Raw genomic sequence first — 19,863 nt, forward strand, 5'->3', positions numbered from 1 at the left:
AACCGAAGCCGGCTCCTAGCTGCTGGCTCTTCGAGATAGGAAGCTGACCGAGCTTCTCGTCTCTTCTCAGCCTCGAAGCCCAACCAGCTTCGGGGACTACTGTCCGAGTAAATGGCCACGGGTAGCCTAACCGACTCCCCCTGGCTCTTTGAAAAATTATCAGGCCGATTGGGCCTTCAAGTATCCAAAACACAGGGCCGCCTTCCCATGGTCGGCTATCTCACAGGCCAACTACCGGAAGGCGACCCGACCTCCAAAAAACCTTCCCGAAGATAACCATAAGATGGCCGACTCCCAGAAGCCGGCCATAAGTAGACCGACTCCAGAAGCCGGCCATAAGTAGACCGACTCCCAGAAGCCGGCCACAAGAAGACTGACTCCCGGAAGCCGGCCAAGACTGCACCCACCAGGGTTGCGCCCACATAACGGTGATGAGACGCGGCGTGGCCACAGTACAGCCTGCCACCCCCGAATCCCGAAGCATGCATGGCCATAGTGCGTCGTACGGGTCAGCCATCCCCCGTCCGGCATAGCACTGTTGCCATGTTGACCGTGACGTCACCCACGACAGGCGCCAGTACGGCCCGCGGGCGGTGGGCCCCTTCAGCCAGAGAGACGCTCGAAGGCGGCCCGGCCTCCCCTAGTCGGCCTGAGGCGTAGCTGGCCCCCAATAGCCGGCTACCTCCCTCCCTCGAAGTATGTGCATTATTAAGGAGACAAGACGAGGTGAGGCTACAGTGAGAGCCCGCCAGGCGGCGGCACTGTAGCCACGCTTACCTCGACAAAGCCCTCATCATCAGGGGTGAGGCAGCAGTAACCAGCCGCCGACAAAGCCCCCGGGCGGTGGGGCCGGCCTGTCAACCAAGAGGCCGGCAGCCGGCGGGCCCCAGCGGCCGGCGGAGAAGCCGGCGAGCACAGACACTGACGGCTGGGACCCGCATCCAGCCGTATTACCATTGTATCCCTGGGGGGTAGGCCTATATAAACCCCCCAGGGCACCCATGCAAAGGGTTGATCTCTAAGATAGTTTTAGCGACCACGTAGAGGGAAGAGGAGAGCTAGCCTTGCCTTTCTTCCTCCTCTAGCCAAACTGCTCAAGGAGCACTTGTAGCTACTTGTGTTGATCTAGTGATCATGCAGAGACCCCGCAAAGCAGGACTAGGGGTGTTATCTCCACGGAGAGCCCCGAACCTGGGTAAGATTCGCCGGCGTGCATGTCTTCGCCTTATCCCGTTTCCAGGCACTGGCGATGTCTTACTGGCTCCCACAATGATAAGCCACCCGTTGGCATATGTCGCACCTACCACCCGACAAATGATTTGTACTTCTAGGGTCGTGCCTATGGAGGATGGCCTCTTCACCACAGATTACTCACCATCAACATGCTCACGGATCATTCGCTTTGGCACATGTGACAACGATGAGTGCCGTGACGACTGCAACATGAAGCTCAACGGCATTGGCAAGTGTGTTGATAAGGGTTGCCAATGCTCATTTCACTGTGGCACTCCTTCTCCCATCAAGACAACGTGCAAGTAGCTTATGTTAAATTATATAAATGGACCTAGTATGTATCTAACATAATTTCTCAATAATTCTCAGTTGCTCATTGTAGTGTAATTTGAGCGTATTACTCTTGTATTCTTAATTTTGGGAGAGGTGGGCATGATACAAAGTTATAAGGTGAAAAATGTTATGCTCTTGCTTTCTTTTGGATTACAAAGATGAACTGCACACACATACACGCACACTCACACCATGACAACCAAATACGTATGACATAAGGCCTCTTTTGGTTTGGAGGAATTTCATTGGAATTCTATAGGATAGGAATTTTGTAGGAAAAAATTCCATTGGAGCCCTTTGGTTTGTAGGAATGGATTCCTATTCCTATGTAGGGTAGGAGCTAGTCCTTCATATTTCAAAGAAAACAAATATTAGCCTAGACTCAATGAAAAAATTCCTAGGCCTCCTTTGGTTCATAGGATAGGAATAACATTGGAAGAGGAAACCCATAGGAAATGAGATGACATGTATCTCAATTCCTATAGGGAAAGAGATGTCATTTGATGCATATGATAGGAATTTTTCCATTGAGTCTAGGCCATTGTTTTTTCCTTGGAGATGTGAAGGATTGGTTCCTATCCTACATAGGAATAGGAATCCATTCATACAAACCAAAGGGTTCCATAGGAATTTTTCATTTGAAAATCTTGTCCTATAGAATACCTATTTCTGAAAGTTGCCAGCCGTCGACTTCGGCCCCCATGTAGATGCTACAGGGGTGTTCGGCATAACGTGGGACCACACTTTATCCAACGTCTTGGTTCATAAAGGAGGTGTTCGTGAGGTGAATCAGGCAATCGTACTATACGGCTTTATTACTTTCACTTAGCCAGAGGAGTTTGACTGTGGAGCTAAGTACTAACCCCTTGTGTGTGTGCGGCTATTCCGGACTACGGCGCCTTTTCCACGCGGCTGGGCAAAAACCAGCCCCTCGTGTAACGCGGGGTGAATCGCTAACGATGTCGGAGTAAATGGCCACGGGTAGCCTAACCGACTCCCCCTGGCTCTCTGAAAAATTATCAAGCCGATTGGGCCTTCAAGTATCCAAAACACAGGGCCGCCTTCCCCTGGTCGGCTATCTCACAGGCCGACTACCGGAAGGCGACCCAACCTCCAAAAAACCTTCCCGAAGATAACCATAAGATGGCCGACTCCCAGAAGCCGGCCATAAGTAGACCGACTCCCAGAAGCCAACCATAAGTAGACCGACTCCCAGAAGCCGGCCACAAGAAGACCGACTCCCGGAAGACGGCCAAGACTGCACCCACCAGGGCTGCGCCCACATAACGGTGATGAGACGGGCCATGGCCACAGTACAGCCTGCCACCCCCGAATCCCGGAGCATGCATGGCCACAGTGCGCCGTACGGGTCAGCCATCCCCCGTCCGGCGCGGCACTGTTGCCATGTTGACCATGACGTCACCCACGTCAGGCGCCAGTACGGCCTGCGGGCGGCGGGCCACTTCAGCCAGAGAGACGCTCGAAGGCGGTCCGGCCTCCCCTAGTCGGCCTGAGGCGTAGCTGGCTCCCAATAGCCGGCTACCTCCCTCCCTCGAAGTATGTGCATTATTAAGGAGACAAGACGAGGTGAGGCTACAGTGAGAGCCCGCCAGGCGGCGGCAGTGTAGCCATGCTTACCTCGACAAAGCCCTCGTCATCAGGGCGAGGCAACAGTAACCAGCCGCCGACAAAGCCCCGGGCGATGGGGGCGGCATGTAAACCAAGAGGCCGGCAGCCGGCGGGACCCACCAGTCGGCGGGCCCCAGCGGTCGGCGGAGAAGCCGGCGAGCACAGACACTGACGGCTGGGACCCGCATCCAGCCGTATTACCATTGTATCCCTGGGGGGTAGGCCTATATAAACCCCCCAGGGCACCCATGCAAAGGGTTGATCTCTAAGATAGTTTTAGCGACCACGTAGAGGGAAGAGGAGAGCTAGCCTTGCCTTTCTTCCTCCTCTAGCCAAACAGCTCAAGGAGCACTTGTAGCTACTTGTGTTGATCTAGTGATCATGCGGAGACCCCGCAGAGCAGGACTAGGGGTGTTATCTCCACGGAGAGCCCCGAACCTGGGTAAGATTCGTCGGCGTGCATGTCTTCGCCTTATCCCGTTTCCAGGCACCGGCGATGTCTTACTGGCTCCCACAATGATAAGCCACTCGTTGGCATATGTCGCACCTACCACCCGACAAATGATTTGTAGTATAATCCGAAGTCGCCGAATCGCCGACCAGCTCTTGCCTACCATGACAGTCAGTTTTCGGCTTTCTCTACTGAGGTACTGATAGGTCTCCAACGTATCTATAATTTATGAAGTATTCATGCTGTTATATTATCATTCTTGAATGTTTTACAATCATTTGATAGCAACTTTATATCATTTTTTTGGCACTAACCTATTGACCCAGCGCCCAGTGCCAGTTGCTGTTTTTTGCTTGTTTTTTACATCGCAGGAAATCAATATCAAACGGAGTCCAAACACCCCGAAACTTTTTGTGAATTTTTTATGGACTAGAAGACATCCAAAGGGCTAGAGCAGCACCTGGCGGGTGCCCCGAGGGGGGCACAACCCACCAGGGCGCACCTGGGGGCCCAGGTGGGTTGTGCCCACCTCGGTGGCCTCCCGCACCCCTTCTTCGCCCTATAAATTCCCAAATATTCCAAAAACCCTCGGGGTAACCCTAGATCGGAAGTTCCGCCGCCGCAAGCCTCTGTATCCACGAAAACCAATCTAGACCCCGTTCCGGCACCCGGCCGGAGGGGGAGATCATCACCGGTGGCCATGTTTATCATCCCGGTGGCCACCATGATGAGGAGGGAGTAGTCCACCCTCGGGGCTGAGGGTTTGTACCAGTAGCTATGTGTTTAATCTCTCTCTCGTGTTCTTGACATGTCACGATCTTGATGTATCGCGGGCTTTGTTAATATAGTCGGATCATAATGTGTTTTCCCCTCTTTATCTTGTTGTGATGAATTGAGTTTTTCCCTTTGAGATTTCATTGTTATCGGATTGAATACTTTTATGGATTTGAGAGCACTTAATATATGTCTTGCATATGAATACTCGTGGTGACAATGGGGTATCATATTAATTCACTTGATATGTGTTTTGGCATTCAACTCGCGGATTCCTGTGGTGACATTGGGGTAATCTATGCATAGGGGTTGAGGCACGTTCTCGTCTTTTGTTTCTCCGGTAGAAATCTTGGGGCACTCTTTGAGGTTCTTTGTGTTGGATTGAGTATTATGAATCTGAAATTATTTAGTGTTATTTTAGTACGAGCAGTGCTAGGCGTACGATGAATATTTGTACGACTTTCTACGACACTGCTCAGTCACCCTCCGATCAAATCTCTGCATCAGCGGCAATCGTGGGATCACTGGGTCGGACTGAATCGTACATTTAAAGTCATACGCAGAGCAATTTTCGTTTTAGTACGAACTCTTGATAGATCGATCGGTAGGCTCAGATGCTCCCGCTAAAAAAAATTCAAAACAAATTCAAAAAAATCCATTTTTTTGTGTGGTAGATAATTAGATGCGTGAGGTCCGCTCCAAATTTCAACTAATTTGGATATCTAAGCAGCTCTCGGCAAAAAAGACAAATCTGGTCAAAACAGTTCGTGAACAATAAACTTTTTTACAGACCCCGATTTTGTCTTTTTTCCAGAGAGCTGCTCAAATGTCCAAACGAGTTGAAATTTACAGCAAACCTCACGCATCAAATTATCTACCACACAAAAAAAATTGGAAATTTTTAAATTTTTCTAGTATTTGTTTTGATTTTTTTCGTAGGAGCGGGTGCAGCTGAGCCCGGGAGCCAAATTGGCCTTCTCGATCATTTCTATTTTTACACTTTTAGTAGTATTTTATATAGAGGAGAAAATGAACTGCAATGCTTCTTTTTTCTCACGGGTGTGTACTGTGAAAATGGACCTAAAACAAATAATCAAGATTACAATCCGGTCCTTTTGGACACGCCTTGGATGTGACTACTCGTCACCATCCTCAGCTGCCATCATGGCCGAACACCATGCCCCCAACTAAGACGTCTTAGCGCCGGGAAGTGCACCGTATCATGCCGGGATTCGAACTGCAACAGTGTTGAACATAGAGCTCGCTCTGCTAAAAAAAAAAAGAACATAGAGCTCGCTACAAACCAAGCCGTTGTTTGCCATCGTCGCTCAGTGTGCCACCAACTGCATTGGTAAGTTAAAAAAAGCAGGGATGCCATAACACAGACATCAACATGATTTAGTAGCTACTCCCTCCGTTCCTAAATACTTGTCTTTCTAGGCATTTCAACAAATGACTACATACGGAGTAAAATGAGTGAATCTACACTTTAAAATATGTCTACATACATCCGTATGTGATAGTCATTTGAAATGCCTAGAAAGACAAGTATTTAGGAACGGAGGGAGTAGATCTGAATTGATCCGTTAAAATTAAACAAGGACAGAAAGTCTACATAGGCCGAGACATTGGCATGCTTACTGTTACTATCACATCAAAAACATCCGTATGAACTGAATAAATCCTGAATCTCTAATATGGTAAGTAAACCTTGGGCCTTGCGAGCAAAAGAGAACATGTTATGGACACCGCCACACCTCTTCGGGCGAAACTCGCTGCTCAATATGATGCCACCGACCTTGAAAGTAAATCGAGCAGATATCTACTTTCGGCAGCAGGCTCAAACCTCTCCACTTTGACCAATGTGTTCTTCACTCTCCGCTCGTCGCTGTACGTTTCTTCTTTGACTTTCAGCCTGAGCAGATAATCCTTGAACAAACAGCTGAGCATGGTCTCTGCAAAACGAGGGTCTCCGTTCTCTTTGTATGTAATGAGTTCTAGCGCCGAGCAGCCTAGTAACTCTTGCGCGGTCTCCTGAAACGCTGTCACCCAAGTTGTTCCCGAGTGATCTTGAATCTGAAGCTGCAGAAGATACCTGTAGTCACACTCTGGAAACTCCTTGTCGCATTTGTCACACACCCACAAGCCAGAGGTCCCCTTTGTCACTTTCTTATTGCACTGCCGGTCACCTTCCTTGGTAGGGCAAGCTGTGTAGCAGAAGTTGTCGCTCTTGAAGAATATAATGGAGGCTTTCACCGTAACCCAATCAGGTTTGTCTCCCATTCCAAGACCATCATCCTTGATTTTAGCAACTGTCGTTCGGACCTCGTTCCTTGATGCTGCAGGAGTGTGATCCCTGGATATGGACTGAGTAGAAGCATCCCTTCCTCCACCGTCGAACCATTGCCTCAGAGTATGAGCTTCAGAGAGATCAGGGTCTATGAGGAGTTGAGAGGAAGAAATTGTGCCGACACACTTGCCATTGAAATCATTCACTCTTCCTGTTTTGACACCCAGCACAGGGAAGACCCCACGTTCAACCATTTCTTGCAGCTGTGAGCCTTCTCTGTTGCAAAAGTCACCCCACATGGTTAGATCAACACTTCGACCAGACATATCCTTCAGGCCAATAATTCTTTTCAGAGTTTCCGTGCCATTTTTCTTCTGTACTGTGGTGGAAGGGCTGACAGAGATAGCAACACCTATGATATCAAGTATAGTACCGGTCGGAGTATCCTCAATTTCACTGATCGGTCTGAAGTTATACTGCTGAGAAGGAATTGAGCTGTTCTCATCAGGACAAAGATCCACTGATGAATCTCTCTCCAACGTAATCTCCCACTCGCTGTTCAGATGGTTATAGTTCCTCTGTACAGGTTTCAAGTTTCCTCTTGATACCACATAGACCTTACCAACTTCCACAACTTCATAGAAGCGATCAAGTTGAGTGTTGAAACATGCCACCCGTATCTCACCCCCATCAGAATCAAGCAGGTCAAAGTTGAACACTTTGCCTTCACCTTTTGCATTGTGGTACCGGCGGATGTCTCCCTTTGCAGTAACTCTACCCTTGATAGCCCAGCGGCCCTGATAAGGATTTAAAGAAGATATGGGGATTATTCTAGCAGGGGCTTCATTTTTCGCAATTGCTCCTTGATTTTTGTAACTGGGTGCAGGACGATAAGATGGCTGTGCTGTTGGCTGGAAGACTGGAGATTTGTCACTGAGCCTGGTGGCTGTGTTCAAGGAGTTCCCTGCCAGCGAAGGTTGGAAGACTGGAACATTGCCATTGGGCCTTGTGGGACTTGGGTTTCCTGCCGCCAAACCATATTGACGTGTTCCGTTAAATTGCTCCACTCTTGGGTTGTTTTGATTAGAAGATTCACTTTCTGGAGTAATCACTGGATTGCCAATGATGTCACACTCCGCAAGAAGAACTGTCAAATTCAGAACGACGATAACCCTACAGATATTCAACCAATCAGCTCAACAAAAACAAATAATTTCACATACCCTCAAGACAAAAGGACTAATTTGCATTTGCACTAGTTACTTAAGACATATGACAGAGAAACTTGAATCATGGCACATTTCAGTTCACAAACTATGTTCCAGCAGCATTTATTGACGAGCAGATCAGAAAAGACACAATGAAACAAAGTCAATTGGCAGCTAAAATAGGTAAATGACAACTTGTATCATCAAGTATACTGCTGAACCAAGTGGGTAAAGCTGAATGACACAAACCACTAAATGATTCAACCAGATAAAGACACCTACATCTATGAGCATGACGTAAACTACAGTGATCAAATCAAACTTCCATGCACCTGATGACCCAATCAGTAAACAAGGAACCTAGCTGATGCACAGCATCATGACCAGTCGACTGGAGTATATAGCAACAACTTGCTGCATAACTAACTAAATGAAACAAAGCACACAACAAACTTCTTCTAATCATCAAAACGACCATAATGTCAGTTCTCTTTGCAGGCTTATTCCCAGCCTATTTGACTCTTATCTCTTATATTTAGTGTTTTATGAAATTCAAGGTAGAGGACCTCCTCTCCCGTTTATTCAGAAAATAACATCATTTAACCAGCCAGAAACACACAGCGCCATAGCCAGACCTACGATTTTGCGACCATTATGAGTAGCAGAAATATAATCCAATGAACTAACTTTTACACAAACACCAAACTGTATCATACCTCACAACACAACTTAATTACACATTCCAGTTGGTACACAGATATCTTCTATATTCCAGATTACAGAATCCAATTCAATCAGCAGCAGGTCAGAGGAAGAAAATTTCGACGCCACACTGGTTCAGTACTGTTATTCTAGAGGGAAGAGACCTAGTTCACTTCTACGAAGTAGTACCTAAGGAAGCATAACATGAGTATCAGGATCAGCGTACACTGAATTTTCCGACGCAGTTAGAAAAGTATCAATCTAAAGCGAGACCCCTAATCAATTTGAGGGACAGCAACTCGCAGGGACCAGTTAGACTACACTTACAGGCACAGAAATCACAGCGAATCACAGACCGCGACCACACATGCCCAGCGAGAACCCGCGCGCGGGCACGAACCCTAGCCGAAACCGCCCCAATCGCAAGCGCAAACAATCGAGCATCGATCTAGGGTACGCTGAGGGACGCGGGAGCGAACCTTCTGCCGCCGACCATGTTGATGACGTACTCGTCGAGCTGCACGACGGAGCCGCGGCGGATGAGGCCGGAGCGCGCGAGGTCGCTGAGCTGGCCGGCGAACATCGCGGGGCAGGTCTCGGCGCCGTCGGAGACGAGGCCGCGCCACCGGTCGCTCCGGGGCGTGCCCTTGCCGTCGACGTTGACGCAGCGCAGGTTGACGACCTGCACGATGGGCCGGAGGTTCGTGTCCCCCGCCAGCGCCGCCCCCACGCCGTTCGGGCTCAGCCTCGCCGACGCCATCGCCTCGCGGTGGGCCGGATTCGCGGGAGCCTCGCGTCCGCGGTGGGGGTGGGGCGGAGGAGGGGGGTCGGGGGAGGCGAATGGTGGTGCGGATTTGAAAATCTAGGAGGTTTGGGGGGGCGTCGGAAATGGCGACGGGAGTCGAAGGGGGAAGAGGCGGTTGCTCGGTGGCGTCGCGGGCTCCTTCCCGGGGAAGACTGAGCTTCGATGAACCTGGCCGTTGGATCGGGTCCGGATGAGATGATCGGACGGCGGTGGCCAACCCACGTAACGAGAGCGCGCACGGCATAAACTTGGGCCTGGGCTGGCTACTGGTGGAGCCCTGTGACTGTGAGAGAACAAATCACTGGCCTGAACGAGGATTTCTCCTATTCCACACTCATTGCGAATGGGTCGGCCCATTTCTTCTTCTTTTTTTCTGCTATTTTTCATTTTCTATTTCTTATCTAGTTTTCTCATCCAGTTTTTCAGCATTTTGATCCGTTTTTTCGTTTTTAGTTTATGTTTGTTTTTTATTTTTCACTTTCTGGTAATTTTTTTTGTTTCTTTTTCTTGTGAGTGAACATAAATTTAGGCATGCATGAATATATTTATGAATGACCATTTTGTCAAAATCAAAAACTTTTTCCTCAAAATACATTGTTTTAACTACCCATTTGACACTTAACTCCTACGAAGGGTGCGTCCCCCAGGCCAGTGCCCATACGTCCAAACAGTGTACGCGGGTGTCCGCACCAAACCTCGAGCTAGCAGTTTCTTCTTTTTCGGTTTTTAATCTTTATTTCAGTTTTCTTCTATTTTCAAATTTACTTCCCGTTTTCCATCAATTTTACTATCAAACTATGTCTTATGCATATGCTACCTGCTGAACTAGTGCATAGCGGCACACGTCAAATTTTCATAAAATGTTTGAAAGGGGACATAGGTTGAAGCACATTCATCGTGGAAAGTACTGCCAGTCGCGCCTTGCAATTTATTCAAGTACAGAAGTACACATGAGTGTATATGAGCAATACACAACCAAGAACGGGTTATTGACCCCAAGAGTAAGATCCCGATTAAGTAACGACATAATGGCATTGTTGTAGTCCGATCCAAGGCTGGATTCGAGGCTTTCACTTAGAGCACACATGAGGTGGACATGATGCGGAAGCTTCAAGACAAAGCCTTCGTTATCGACGCACGCATTGCACAATCGCATCTGGTAGTCTTCCACCCATCGGAATGGGCCAGATCGAGTGCGAGAAGAAGAAGGAAGGGAGGAACTGACATGAACGGAATGTAAAGTACATCTAAAACATTGATCGCTTATAATGCTAAACATAACAATTTAGATGATGTTTTGTTAGGTTAAAGAAGATCCAAGTTCTATCTTGATGAGTTTTCTGAAAAGGGGAATATATTAATATCAAACAGATATCAATTACACCCGGCCTCTGCATCAACAAGATACCTAAAAACATTCAGGATGCACACAACCAAAGAAGAAAATAAAAAGAGAACTAAAAGAGAAGGGAAAAAAGACCTCGCCATGGTGATCAATCACCCGCTATTTTAATGACTGTTCGATTAATGGTTGTATGTTTCTCCTTTCTAATGGGATTTTCTAGCATGATTTTTCAGGTTAACCCATCACAATCCACCTCATATATATTACTCCCTTTGATCCAAAATAAGTGACGTGGTTTTAAAGTAGTTTTGAACTAGGGTTAGTTCAAAGTTGTGACACTTTTTATGGATCGGAGGTAGTAGATTATATTAGATAAATCACTGGTATACGAGAACGGACGTTTGGCCCTCGGCCTCCATGGAGGCCTTTTTTTTGAAAAAAAATCAAAATTCAAACTTTTCGGTTTAAAAAAATCTAAATTTTTTGTTCAAGTAAACAATGATGTTAAGTGTATGTGTGTAAAAATTCAGGATAAAATACGTTGAAATGCGACCTGTACAAAAAAGACAAATTCATGGCCTGGGAGTAGTCCTGGCCATGGGCAGCCCGGCCCGGTCGGCCCGACCTTGTCCACGGGTTGGGCTCGGGCCTAGTTTTTGAGCCCGAAGCACGTGCCTGTCGGGCCCAAGCCCGTCGTTTTCGCCGTTTAAGGAAGAGGCCCGGCCCGTGGCCCGAGGCCCGATGGGTTTTTAGCATGATGGGCCGGGCTTGGGCCCGACAACCAGGCCGGGCCAGGCTTGGGCTTGGGTTTTTTGCGTCGGGCTTTGGTTGGCCCGGCCCGAGGGATGGCCAGGTATACGTGGGAGGATGAATAGTATCCTGTGTTTAAAAGCCCCATATTTTTTTACAGCCCTCATGTCAATGTATTTTGCCCCAAAAATTTACACACATGTGCGTTATGCCTTCATGTATCTCTATAAAAAAAATCAGAATTTTTTGAAATGTAAAAATATGAAATTTGATGAAATTTGAATTTTAAATTTGGAGGCCTCCATAGAGGCCGACCTCCAAAGGCTATTTCTGCTGGTATACAGACTATCAGTCCAAAGAGAGCCTGAGCAGTGCAATGAAACATGGGAGCAAGCACAAAGGCTGAATTTCAACACATTATTGGAATAAAATAAACAATGGCAGGAGATACTGCAACACACTGGGAGCTTCTCTGTCCTGTCCCTGCTTCCAGCATGTGCTTGACGGGTTTTGCAGAGAGAAAATGGAGAAGAAATAAAACAAACGAAGTAGTGTCCCTGTGACGGGTTGTTCTCTAAAATAGTGACACTGTTCCCACAGTTGCTGTTCACCGTAGTAATAGTGTCCGTGTTCTTTGCTCGTCACTTCTCATCGTTACCAAGTACCGTGAAGTCACACGATTGTTGTTGTACTTAGGTTCTCGTTTTCTTTCTTTTCTCTTGCAGGAAGTAGCATTTTATTTAAGGTAATGGGCAGTTGCACCCTTTTATTCATTCATAACTGATTCATTACATATAATGATCCTTATTACATCAGGGAACCCATTAAGCCAACAGGACCAAACATCATGCTCTGCCGATTTAGCCGAACATATGCCGCCTACAAGAACGATTGACATGGATACCAGAACATGTGCTGCCTAGTGCCTACAAGAACGATTGACATGGATAAAAGTACAAGATACAAATTTTGTGGCACATTATCTAATACCATGGACTATGGCTCTAGTAGGGGACCTATCAAAACCTAAACCCAATGATAGGCAATCGCATGATCTTCATTATACCAGTTTTATTGGCAAGGATTAAGACTTGACGAAGTGCCATGGCTTCTGCTACTTCAAGAATTTGAACTCTTTCGAAGTAGCCTCTGTTCACCGCCTGTGCACCCTCCCAGGTGATTATGTATCACCGGACCAAAGCCCGCTCTTGCAGATTGGGAGAAGATCGCTGCATCCACATTGACGAGCATTGACCCCTCCGGCGGCTGAGATGCTTGCTCATATGCTAAGGACTTGGTTTCCTCGCTGCCTCGGTGTCAATGCACTCCATCACTCAGAGCATACTCGTTCCAGTCGTCTGCCTCCCAGTGATCTGTCCAATCTATTCCTCCAAATTTTGAGTACCTGCTCAATTGCAACAGTGAGATGTGGGTTAATGAAAAGGATCAACATCTATGTAATCAGCAATTAAGTGTGTAATCTTTTGCATACGAACCCCATAAATATGATGTTAATGTGCAAACCACATAAATTACTAAATTACAATATCAAACTAACAATAATTTATAACAAAAATGTAAAAACTGCACCATGTAATCTGTGTTCTACTGTTCGGTAAAATTTAAAAGAAACAGAGATAAAGTAGTGTCAAATTGTATTAAAGAATGTGTTCATTTTACCCCCTTTGCAAAACTATAGGTTTACATTACAATAAGTCTGTTGTGTCTTTTGCAGCTAATTTGTGCTTAGGGCTGCTGGGTGTGCTTCCAACAGTATGCATAAGTAAAAGGCATGGCATCAGTATTTGAACATTTTATCATTGAAGGGTGATATAAATTCATACATAATCAACTTCAAAATACCTCTTCATCATAATCAATGTCTCCATAATTATTGATATATAGACTAAGATTGTATATGTCTGATTTGAATGTGATTATTCCATTGAAAAGAACTTCTAGTAAAACATATCCCCTACATGAAATGAGAAGATAATGAATACATAATTTAAAAGTGAACCCTGAAAAAAAGAGCTTGAGAGCTTTCGAGAGGCTTAGCCGGCTTACACTAATCCCATCACTTTTGAAGTAATAACACGGCCTTGTTTCATCAAAACATCTTGAGATACCAAAGTCAGTTATTTTAGGAACCATATTATATTCCATAAAGTATATTTGTCGGTTTAAGTCGAAGTGAACAATATGGTTCTTGTGGAGATAACTTAAACCCTCACAAATTCCTTTGATTATATTACAGCGCTCTCTCCATTCATATCCATAAGCATTCTACACATGGAAGAGAAGATATTAAAACAGGTTATTGTTTGAGATACTTAAAGTTCGTAATCTTTAAAATCTAGCTAGATGTAGACGAGAGGATATACTTATATACTAGTACTACTCCGATTGTGGATGATCAAAAGAAAGAAAACGAAGATGAAAAGCATGCTATGTGCTGTGTGATCCTACCGGTGATATAGTCACGAAGACTTCCTTTTGGTAGATACTCAAAGCAGAGCAACCTTTGTTGTACATCTACCATGGAAATTTTTCCCTCGTAGGAAGCCATTTCCCTATGTGCATAGCCAAATAACTCATAAACCGTACTTTTTGTGCTTGGTCTTCATCAAACATTCAGCCTCTCACTCGAATTCGCTATCATGAATATAAGACATGTTGGAAAGCTTCTTCACAGCGATTCCCCCATTTTAAAGAATTCCCTGCAGCCAACATGCCTTGCTAGAATAAGCTCAACTTTTCTACTAATAAAGCATAAACTCAGCTATCAGACCAAGAGTAGTTGAGAGTTAGCATACCTTATAAACCACTGCAAAGCCACCATTAATGAGCTTTGAGAGACTTAACCGGATTACATTGATCCAATTTTGATTTTCATCATAACATCTTGGGAGACCAAAGTCGGCAATTTTGGGCAACATATTGTTGTCCACCGATATATTGGCTGGTTTCAGATCTAAGTTAATAATACTTTCTTGTTTAAGGTAATATAAGCCCTCACAAATTCCTTTAATAATTAGATACCTCTTGCCCCATTCAAGTCCACGAGATGCATCTATAATAGGGTGACATGAAAGTATGTTTAGTATTTGAGATACTTGAAGTCCTTATAATAGTAGAGAGATACAACACAACAAGTAACTTCCATTATATGTAACTTCTATTATATGCTTCTGATGCTTGAACCAAATCTTCTATTATGATGGTAAAAACAGAGATAGCAAGAAAACGAAAGGAGAAGACAAAACATTTGACCATGGTGGACCATCTTATAATGAATGAATTAATGACCACATGCTGATAGATCTTCACAACATTGCATGTATGTATACATCATCGTGACTGTATATGAACATGTCGCAAATGATAATAGTTGAACCTATGTCATGTACATTTGTGGGATCTTTACAAATGGATGATTGTTCAACTCATGACATGAACTTAAATTACACACATCAATCCAAGATCTCATAGAAACAATACATCTGCCTGATAGTCTAGTTTTTTTTTGCGGGTAGCCTGATAGTCTAGTTAATGTTCTTACAAAATGTTGTTACACCATAGTGTCTCAAAAAGATTGAAAATGATTAAAGACATTTCCCACACGGTTACATGAGATAATGTGCTAGTTTTATTGATAAAAAAGAGAGATGGTATGGTGATCGTACCGGTGATATAATCATGAAGACTCCCTTTATATACATACTCAAAGCAGAGCAATCTTTGGTATATCCCATATGTCATGTTAGTATCTCTATGATTATAACACCCAAACTGTATATGTCTGACTTGAATGTGACCGGTGATATAATCATAAAGATACCCTTTGGGTATATACTCAAAGCAGAGCAGTCTTTGGTATATTTCATACGGCATATTAATATCTCTATGATTATAACACCCAAACTGTATATGTCTGACTTGAATGTGAGCTTTCCACCGTAGAATTCTGGTGCCAAATAACCCCTGCAAGAAAATTGATGGATGAATACAAAAATATGCAATAGGATTCATATATGGCTAACGGAAAGATCAAGATTTCAAGAGATTAGCCAACTTACGATGTTCATCCAAATTTTGAAATGATAATCCGGCACGAAAGTACTTTGAGAGACCAAAGTCAGCTATTTTCGGTACCATATTATCATCCAACAATATATTATCAGGTTTTAGGTCCAAGTGAATAATATGATTACGGTGAAGGTACCATAAACCCTTGCAATTTCCTTGATTATTTCATAGTGCTCTCTCCATTCAACTCCACTGTGTGTATCTATACACAAAGAGAAGATAGAGGAGTTAGTATTCTAGATAGTTGCAGTACTTTAGTTTCATATGCTGGAGTATATGGCACCACAGTAATTGTTGTTACCAGATGGGAACCAATAATTATGACCCCAAAAAAGATGTCATCACATGTTCCTACCTTTGTGTCGATACTTAAAACAGAGGAACTGTCGTCGTACATCTGCCATTACAAAGCTTCCCTCAAAGTCTACCTCTCTCCCTTGCGTGTCGGCACAATATCCTAGAAACCGTGCGACGTTTTTGTGCTTCACCTCCATGAGGCATTCGATCTCTTCCTGGAACTTATCCCCTTCCATGTGTTCTAGGTCACTTCATGTAGTACCCTGCAAACAAAGGTAAATCAAAACATACACGGTTTATAAGGCTACTAAACTCAACTCCTGAATCACTCAAGTATTATATATGCAATAATCACTCCTCTGTTCTGCACATAGAAGAGGTTCCATAACAGAACTCTAGTTTCCATGGGGCTGGCCTGGATATATACTCAAATACGCCTCGATGTGAACCGACAGAGTCTAACTAGGGTGCATGTATACCACGTGACAGGCTCTTCCTCTGTTAATCAGAGGCTCAGCGCACCACCCCTCAAGGCCACAGCCACCGGAGAAAACTGAAAAGAAACTCCCAGCTGCTCGGTGTATACCGATGGCAGCACAGTCGGCGTATCTAGCCTATACTGTGGGAGCAACATGAGGTGTTGACCATCTCTGAAAAGAACGACCCCCAAACAAAGCCTCAAATCCTCACAAAGCTAGACACCTTACAAAAATAATTAATAAACATGAACATCATTACTGTGAAATAGATCGAGCAAGCATATCTCGTTCCTGGACCAAGCAACAATTTTTCTTTCGCTTGCTATCGTTCCCCACCGCAACTAGATCTGCCGAGGCCCTTGAGGCGTTGACATCTTATTTGGAGGGGATAACAAGCTGGAAGCACAGCAACTGGTGGTAACCAGTTCACAGAGGACAGCGACACAGGCAAGCATACGGAGGATTCTACCAAAACATCCTCCTAACCACGATGCAGAATCGGGCCCTCAAAGCTAGAGCTCGCTAGCACTACGAGAGAACAACACCCAGCTTGTTTTTCTGATAAGATCTTAGCAAGGAAAATATCGTGGTTACCTGCATGCGTGGCGAAGGCGAGCTTCAGATGCTGCAGGAGTCCGGGGCAGGAGAAGGGATATGGTTGCTGGAGTGAGTTCACCAACTGGGTGATGGGGGTGTGATATAGGGACGGGCACCTCCACGGAGCTGATACTAGATATTTTCTTTGAACTCAGCTGGTTAGATCTAGATCGGGCATCGATAGTAGCAGTAAGTATAGTTTAAACGCTTCACGAGAAAATTAATTATGCGGGAATCTTGCTGACGCAACATTTCAATAATACTCCCTCCGTTTTTAAATATAAGTCTACATGGAGATTCCACTATGGACCACATACGTATGTATATAGATGCATTTTAGAGTATGATTTACTCATTTTCTTTGTACGTAGTCCATAGTGAAATCTTTTTAAAGACTTATATTTAGGAACGAAGGAAGTAATAAGCACAGGCGTGTGAATGTGTGCCACCCACCATTTTTTACAGAGAGGGAGAGAGTGACACACACCCTATTGGCGTCCGCATCCGGTCAAATTTGTCCGGCCGCGCCCCAAGATCTGCCACATGGATGCTAGTAAATGGATTTTCTTCCTGGTAATATGGACTTGTTTTTTTTTTTAGGGAAGTAATATGGACTTGTTAATATAAGAGCAACTCCAACGGGCCGACCCAATTGGACGGCGATTTCGTCCGCTTTTTGTCCGTTTGGGTTGGCCAGATGGACACGGATGTCCACTTCCGCATTCGGGTCGGCGCGTGCGCCCAACGCTGGCCTAAACCCATTTTAACGGCGCAAAAAAAAATGAACGCATGCATATTAAAAAAGAGAGACAACATTAATTAAACATTAAAGCCGGCCACGAAGGCCGGCGAGAGTCCACGCGTCCACATTTGCATTTAAAAAAAATAAAAACAGCCTAAACTACGAGGCGGCGCCTGCCCTAGGCGTCGTCGTCGTCCTCGGGGTCCGTGAGGTCGATGAGCGTCGGCGCCGGCCCGGCCCAGGCGAACGCCGTGTTCCAGAGCGCCGTCATGTCGGGCTATGCCGGCGCAGGCAGTGCCGGCCCGGGGGGGGGGGGTGCGGCCGCCTGTGCAGCCGCGGGCTGGCGCGCCTCCTCCTCGGCCTCGCGCCGCTCCTCCTTGAGGTCGCGCTCGAGCATCTCCTCGTACTCGCCACGACGGCGCTCCTCGGCCAGCCTGATCTTGCGCCAGGGCTCGAGGTACGCCTGCTCCTGCGCCGGCGTCGCTCCCATCCAGACCGGCGGCACGCGTACCCACTCGCACACTACTCCCGTCCAGGAGTAGCGCTCGATGGGGGACGGCTCCGGCTCCGGCTCCGGCTTGATGGGGGACGGCGGGGCCATCGGCGGCACCACGCTGTCGCCCACGGCGGAGATGGCAAGGGCCTGCGCCATTGCCGCCTCGTACCGAGCCTCCTCTTCCGCCTCCGCCCTGCGCCGCTCGTCCTCCTCGCTCTCCCGGTAGACGGCCGCAAGGGCCGCCTGGTAGGCGTCCTCCGCCGCCTGGTCCTCCTCGCGGACGACGAGCGCCGGTGGCGGCGACCTCCGGTCGATCTCGCGCACGCCCCGTCGCCTCGCCTCCTCGTGCTCGAAGGCAAACCACCTCGCCCAGTTGGGCGAGTCGGTTGCGTAGGCGGGGTCGCGGCGCTGCTCCGGCGTCAGTAGCGCCCGCCGGTGCTGCACCTCCTCCGCGTGAGCACGAGCCGTCCGCGGCGCCGCCGGCAATGGGATCCTATCTGGATCCACATGCCAGTCGTGCGGCAGCGTCACGTCGGGATACGGCAGAGGCTGGCGGTGCTGCCAGTGCCACTCCGCCTGGTGCACTGGCACGTTCACGCGCTGCCTCTGCCGGCGAGGCGGAGGCGGAAGGAACTCCGAGGGGAAAGGGGTGGTGGGGGACTTGCCCTTGGCCTTGCTGCCGCTGGCGCCGGAGAAGAGGCCCATCTCGCTGTGGTTGTGGTGGCTAGGGTTTGCCGGCGACGAGGGAGCAAAGGTTGGCAGATGTGGACGGCGAGTTTGGATGAGGACGGCCCCGCCGCACGGTCGGCTTAAAAAAAGGACGAGCGCCGTCGCTGACGCGTGGGCCCGTCGTCATAAATTAAGCTGACCGCGTGGGCAGCGGGTAGTTGGACGGCCGCCATGTGGGGATGCGACGGATAGCGAGAAGGCGCGCGACGCGTCTGTTCGGCGTCCGCGCCGACGCATTTGAGGCGCAAATTTGGGCCGCAAATACATCGGCGCGGACACGACACGGACGTGATTTGGGTTTGGGTCGGCGCGTTGGACCGCCACTTTTGTCCGTACCGACTCAAACGGACGCAGGCGAACGAAATGGGTCGGCCTTTGGAGTTGCTCTAACTGTTTGAATTTATGCAAAGATTCATGTAGATTTTTCCTTTTGAGTTCTTGTGTTTTCTATTCTTTTTTGCACGGGGCTGCATACATCGTTGGGCTTGTCCCTTTTTCTCACAAATTTGTTCTTTTCTTGATGTTTTAAAATTTATTTCCTTTTTGCACAGTTGACAAGTTCATCCTTGCATATGTAACACACAACCACGGAGGTGAATAGTAGCACTATAAGTTAAACGTTTCACGGGAAATTAATTATGCGGGAATCAAGCTGTCGAAACATTTGAATAAGTAGAGAGGCATGTGAGTGTGTGACATCTGCCCTAACCCCAAGATCTACAAGATGCATATCTATCTTTTGTCAAGTGTATACCTATTTCTCCTTTTGTTTCAAATTAATTGAAGTTTTGCGTGTGTTCTAAATCAATCTTTTTAAAGTTTGACCAAGTCTAAAAAAAAGCTAAGATCTACAACATCAATTATATATGAAATGAAAAAATATTTTTAAAAACACCAAATGCAAGTAATTTGGT

At 46.7% G+C, this 19,863-nt stretch overlaps 1 protein-coding gene and 1 long non-coding RNA gene across 4 annotated transcripts; both read right to left on the minus strand.

Annotated features, from left to right (window-relative positions):
* Positions 1-5,988: 5,988 nt before the first annotated feature.
* On the minus strand, positions 5,989-9,566 carry LOC109741403 (replication protein A 70 kDa DNA-binding subunit A). Its single transcript, XM_020300492.4, has 2 exons — positions 9,100-9,566; positions 5,989-7,883 (listed from the first exon to the last, which is right to left on the minus strand). The coding sequence occupies exons 1-2, from the start codon at positions 9,378-9,380 to the stop codon at positions 6,200-6,202; spliced, it is 1,965 nt and encodes a 654-aa protein (XP_020156081.1). The 5' UTR covers positions 9,381-9,566; the 3' UTR covers positions 5,989-6,199.
* A 2,688-nt stretch (positions 9,567-12,254) lies between these two features.
* LOC109741402 (uncharacterized) lies at positions 12,255-17,145 on the minus strand. Of its 3 annotated transcripts, none has more exons than XR_012188125.1 (10): positions 16,980-17,145; positions 15,965-16,169; positions 15,600-15,811; positions 15,207-15,504; positions 14,563-14,593; positions 14,337-14,482; positions 13,990-14,240; positions 13,588-13,806; positions 13,365-13,495; positions 12,255-12,925 (listed from the first exon to the last, which is right to left on the minus strand). It is a non-coding gene; the product is annotated as an uncharacterized lncRNA (long non-coding RNA). The 3 variants fall into 3 exon arrangements; XR_012188124.1 differs by having other exon boundaries at positions 12,641-12,925; positions 13,384-13,495; XR_012188126.1 differs by lacking the exon at positions 13,365-13,495.
* Positions 17,146-19,863: the final 2,718 nt, after the last annotated feature.

This window comes from Aegilops tauschii, chromosome 6, assembly GCF_002575655.3.
Source record: "Aegilops tauschii subsp. strangulata cultivar AL8/78 chromosome 6, Aet v6.0, whole genome shotgun sequence".
NCBI classification, from domain to species: Eukaryota; Viridiplantae; Streptophyta; class Magnoliopsida; order Poales; family Poaceae; genus Aegilops; species Aegilops tauschii.

What these genes read in the sequence shown, in the direction of transcription:
- LOC109741403 (XM_020300492.4), bottom strand. Translation starts at nt 9,380, where the DNA reads ATGGCGTCGGCGAGGCTGAGCCCGAACGGCGTGGGGGCGGCGCTGGCG. An exon ending in AACATGGTCGGCGGCAGAAG is followed by an intron (nt 7,884 to 9,099) that starts GTTCGCTCCCGC and finishes GAATATCTGTAG; the next exon opens with GGTTATCGTCGTTCTGAATT.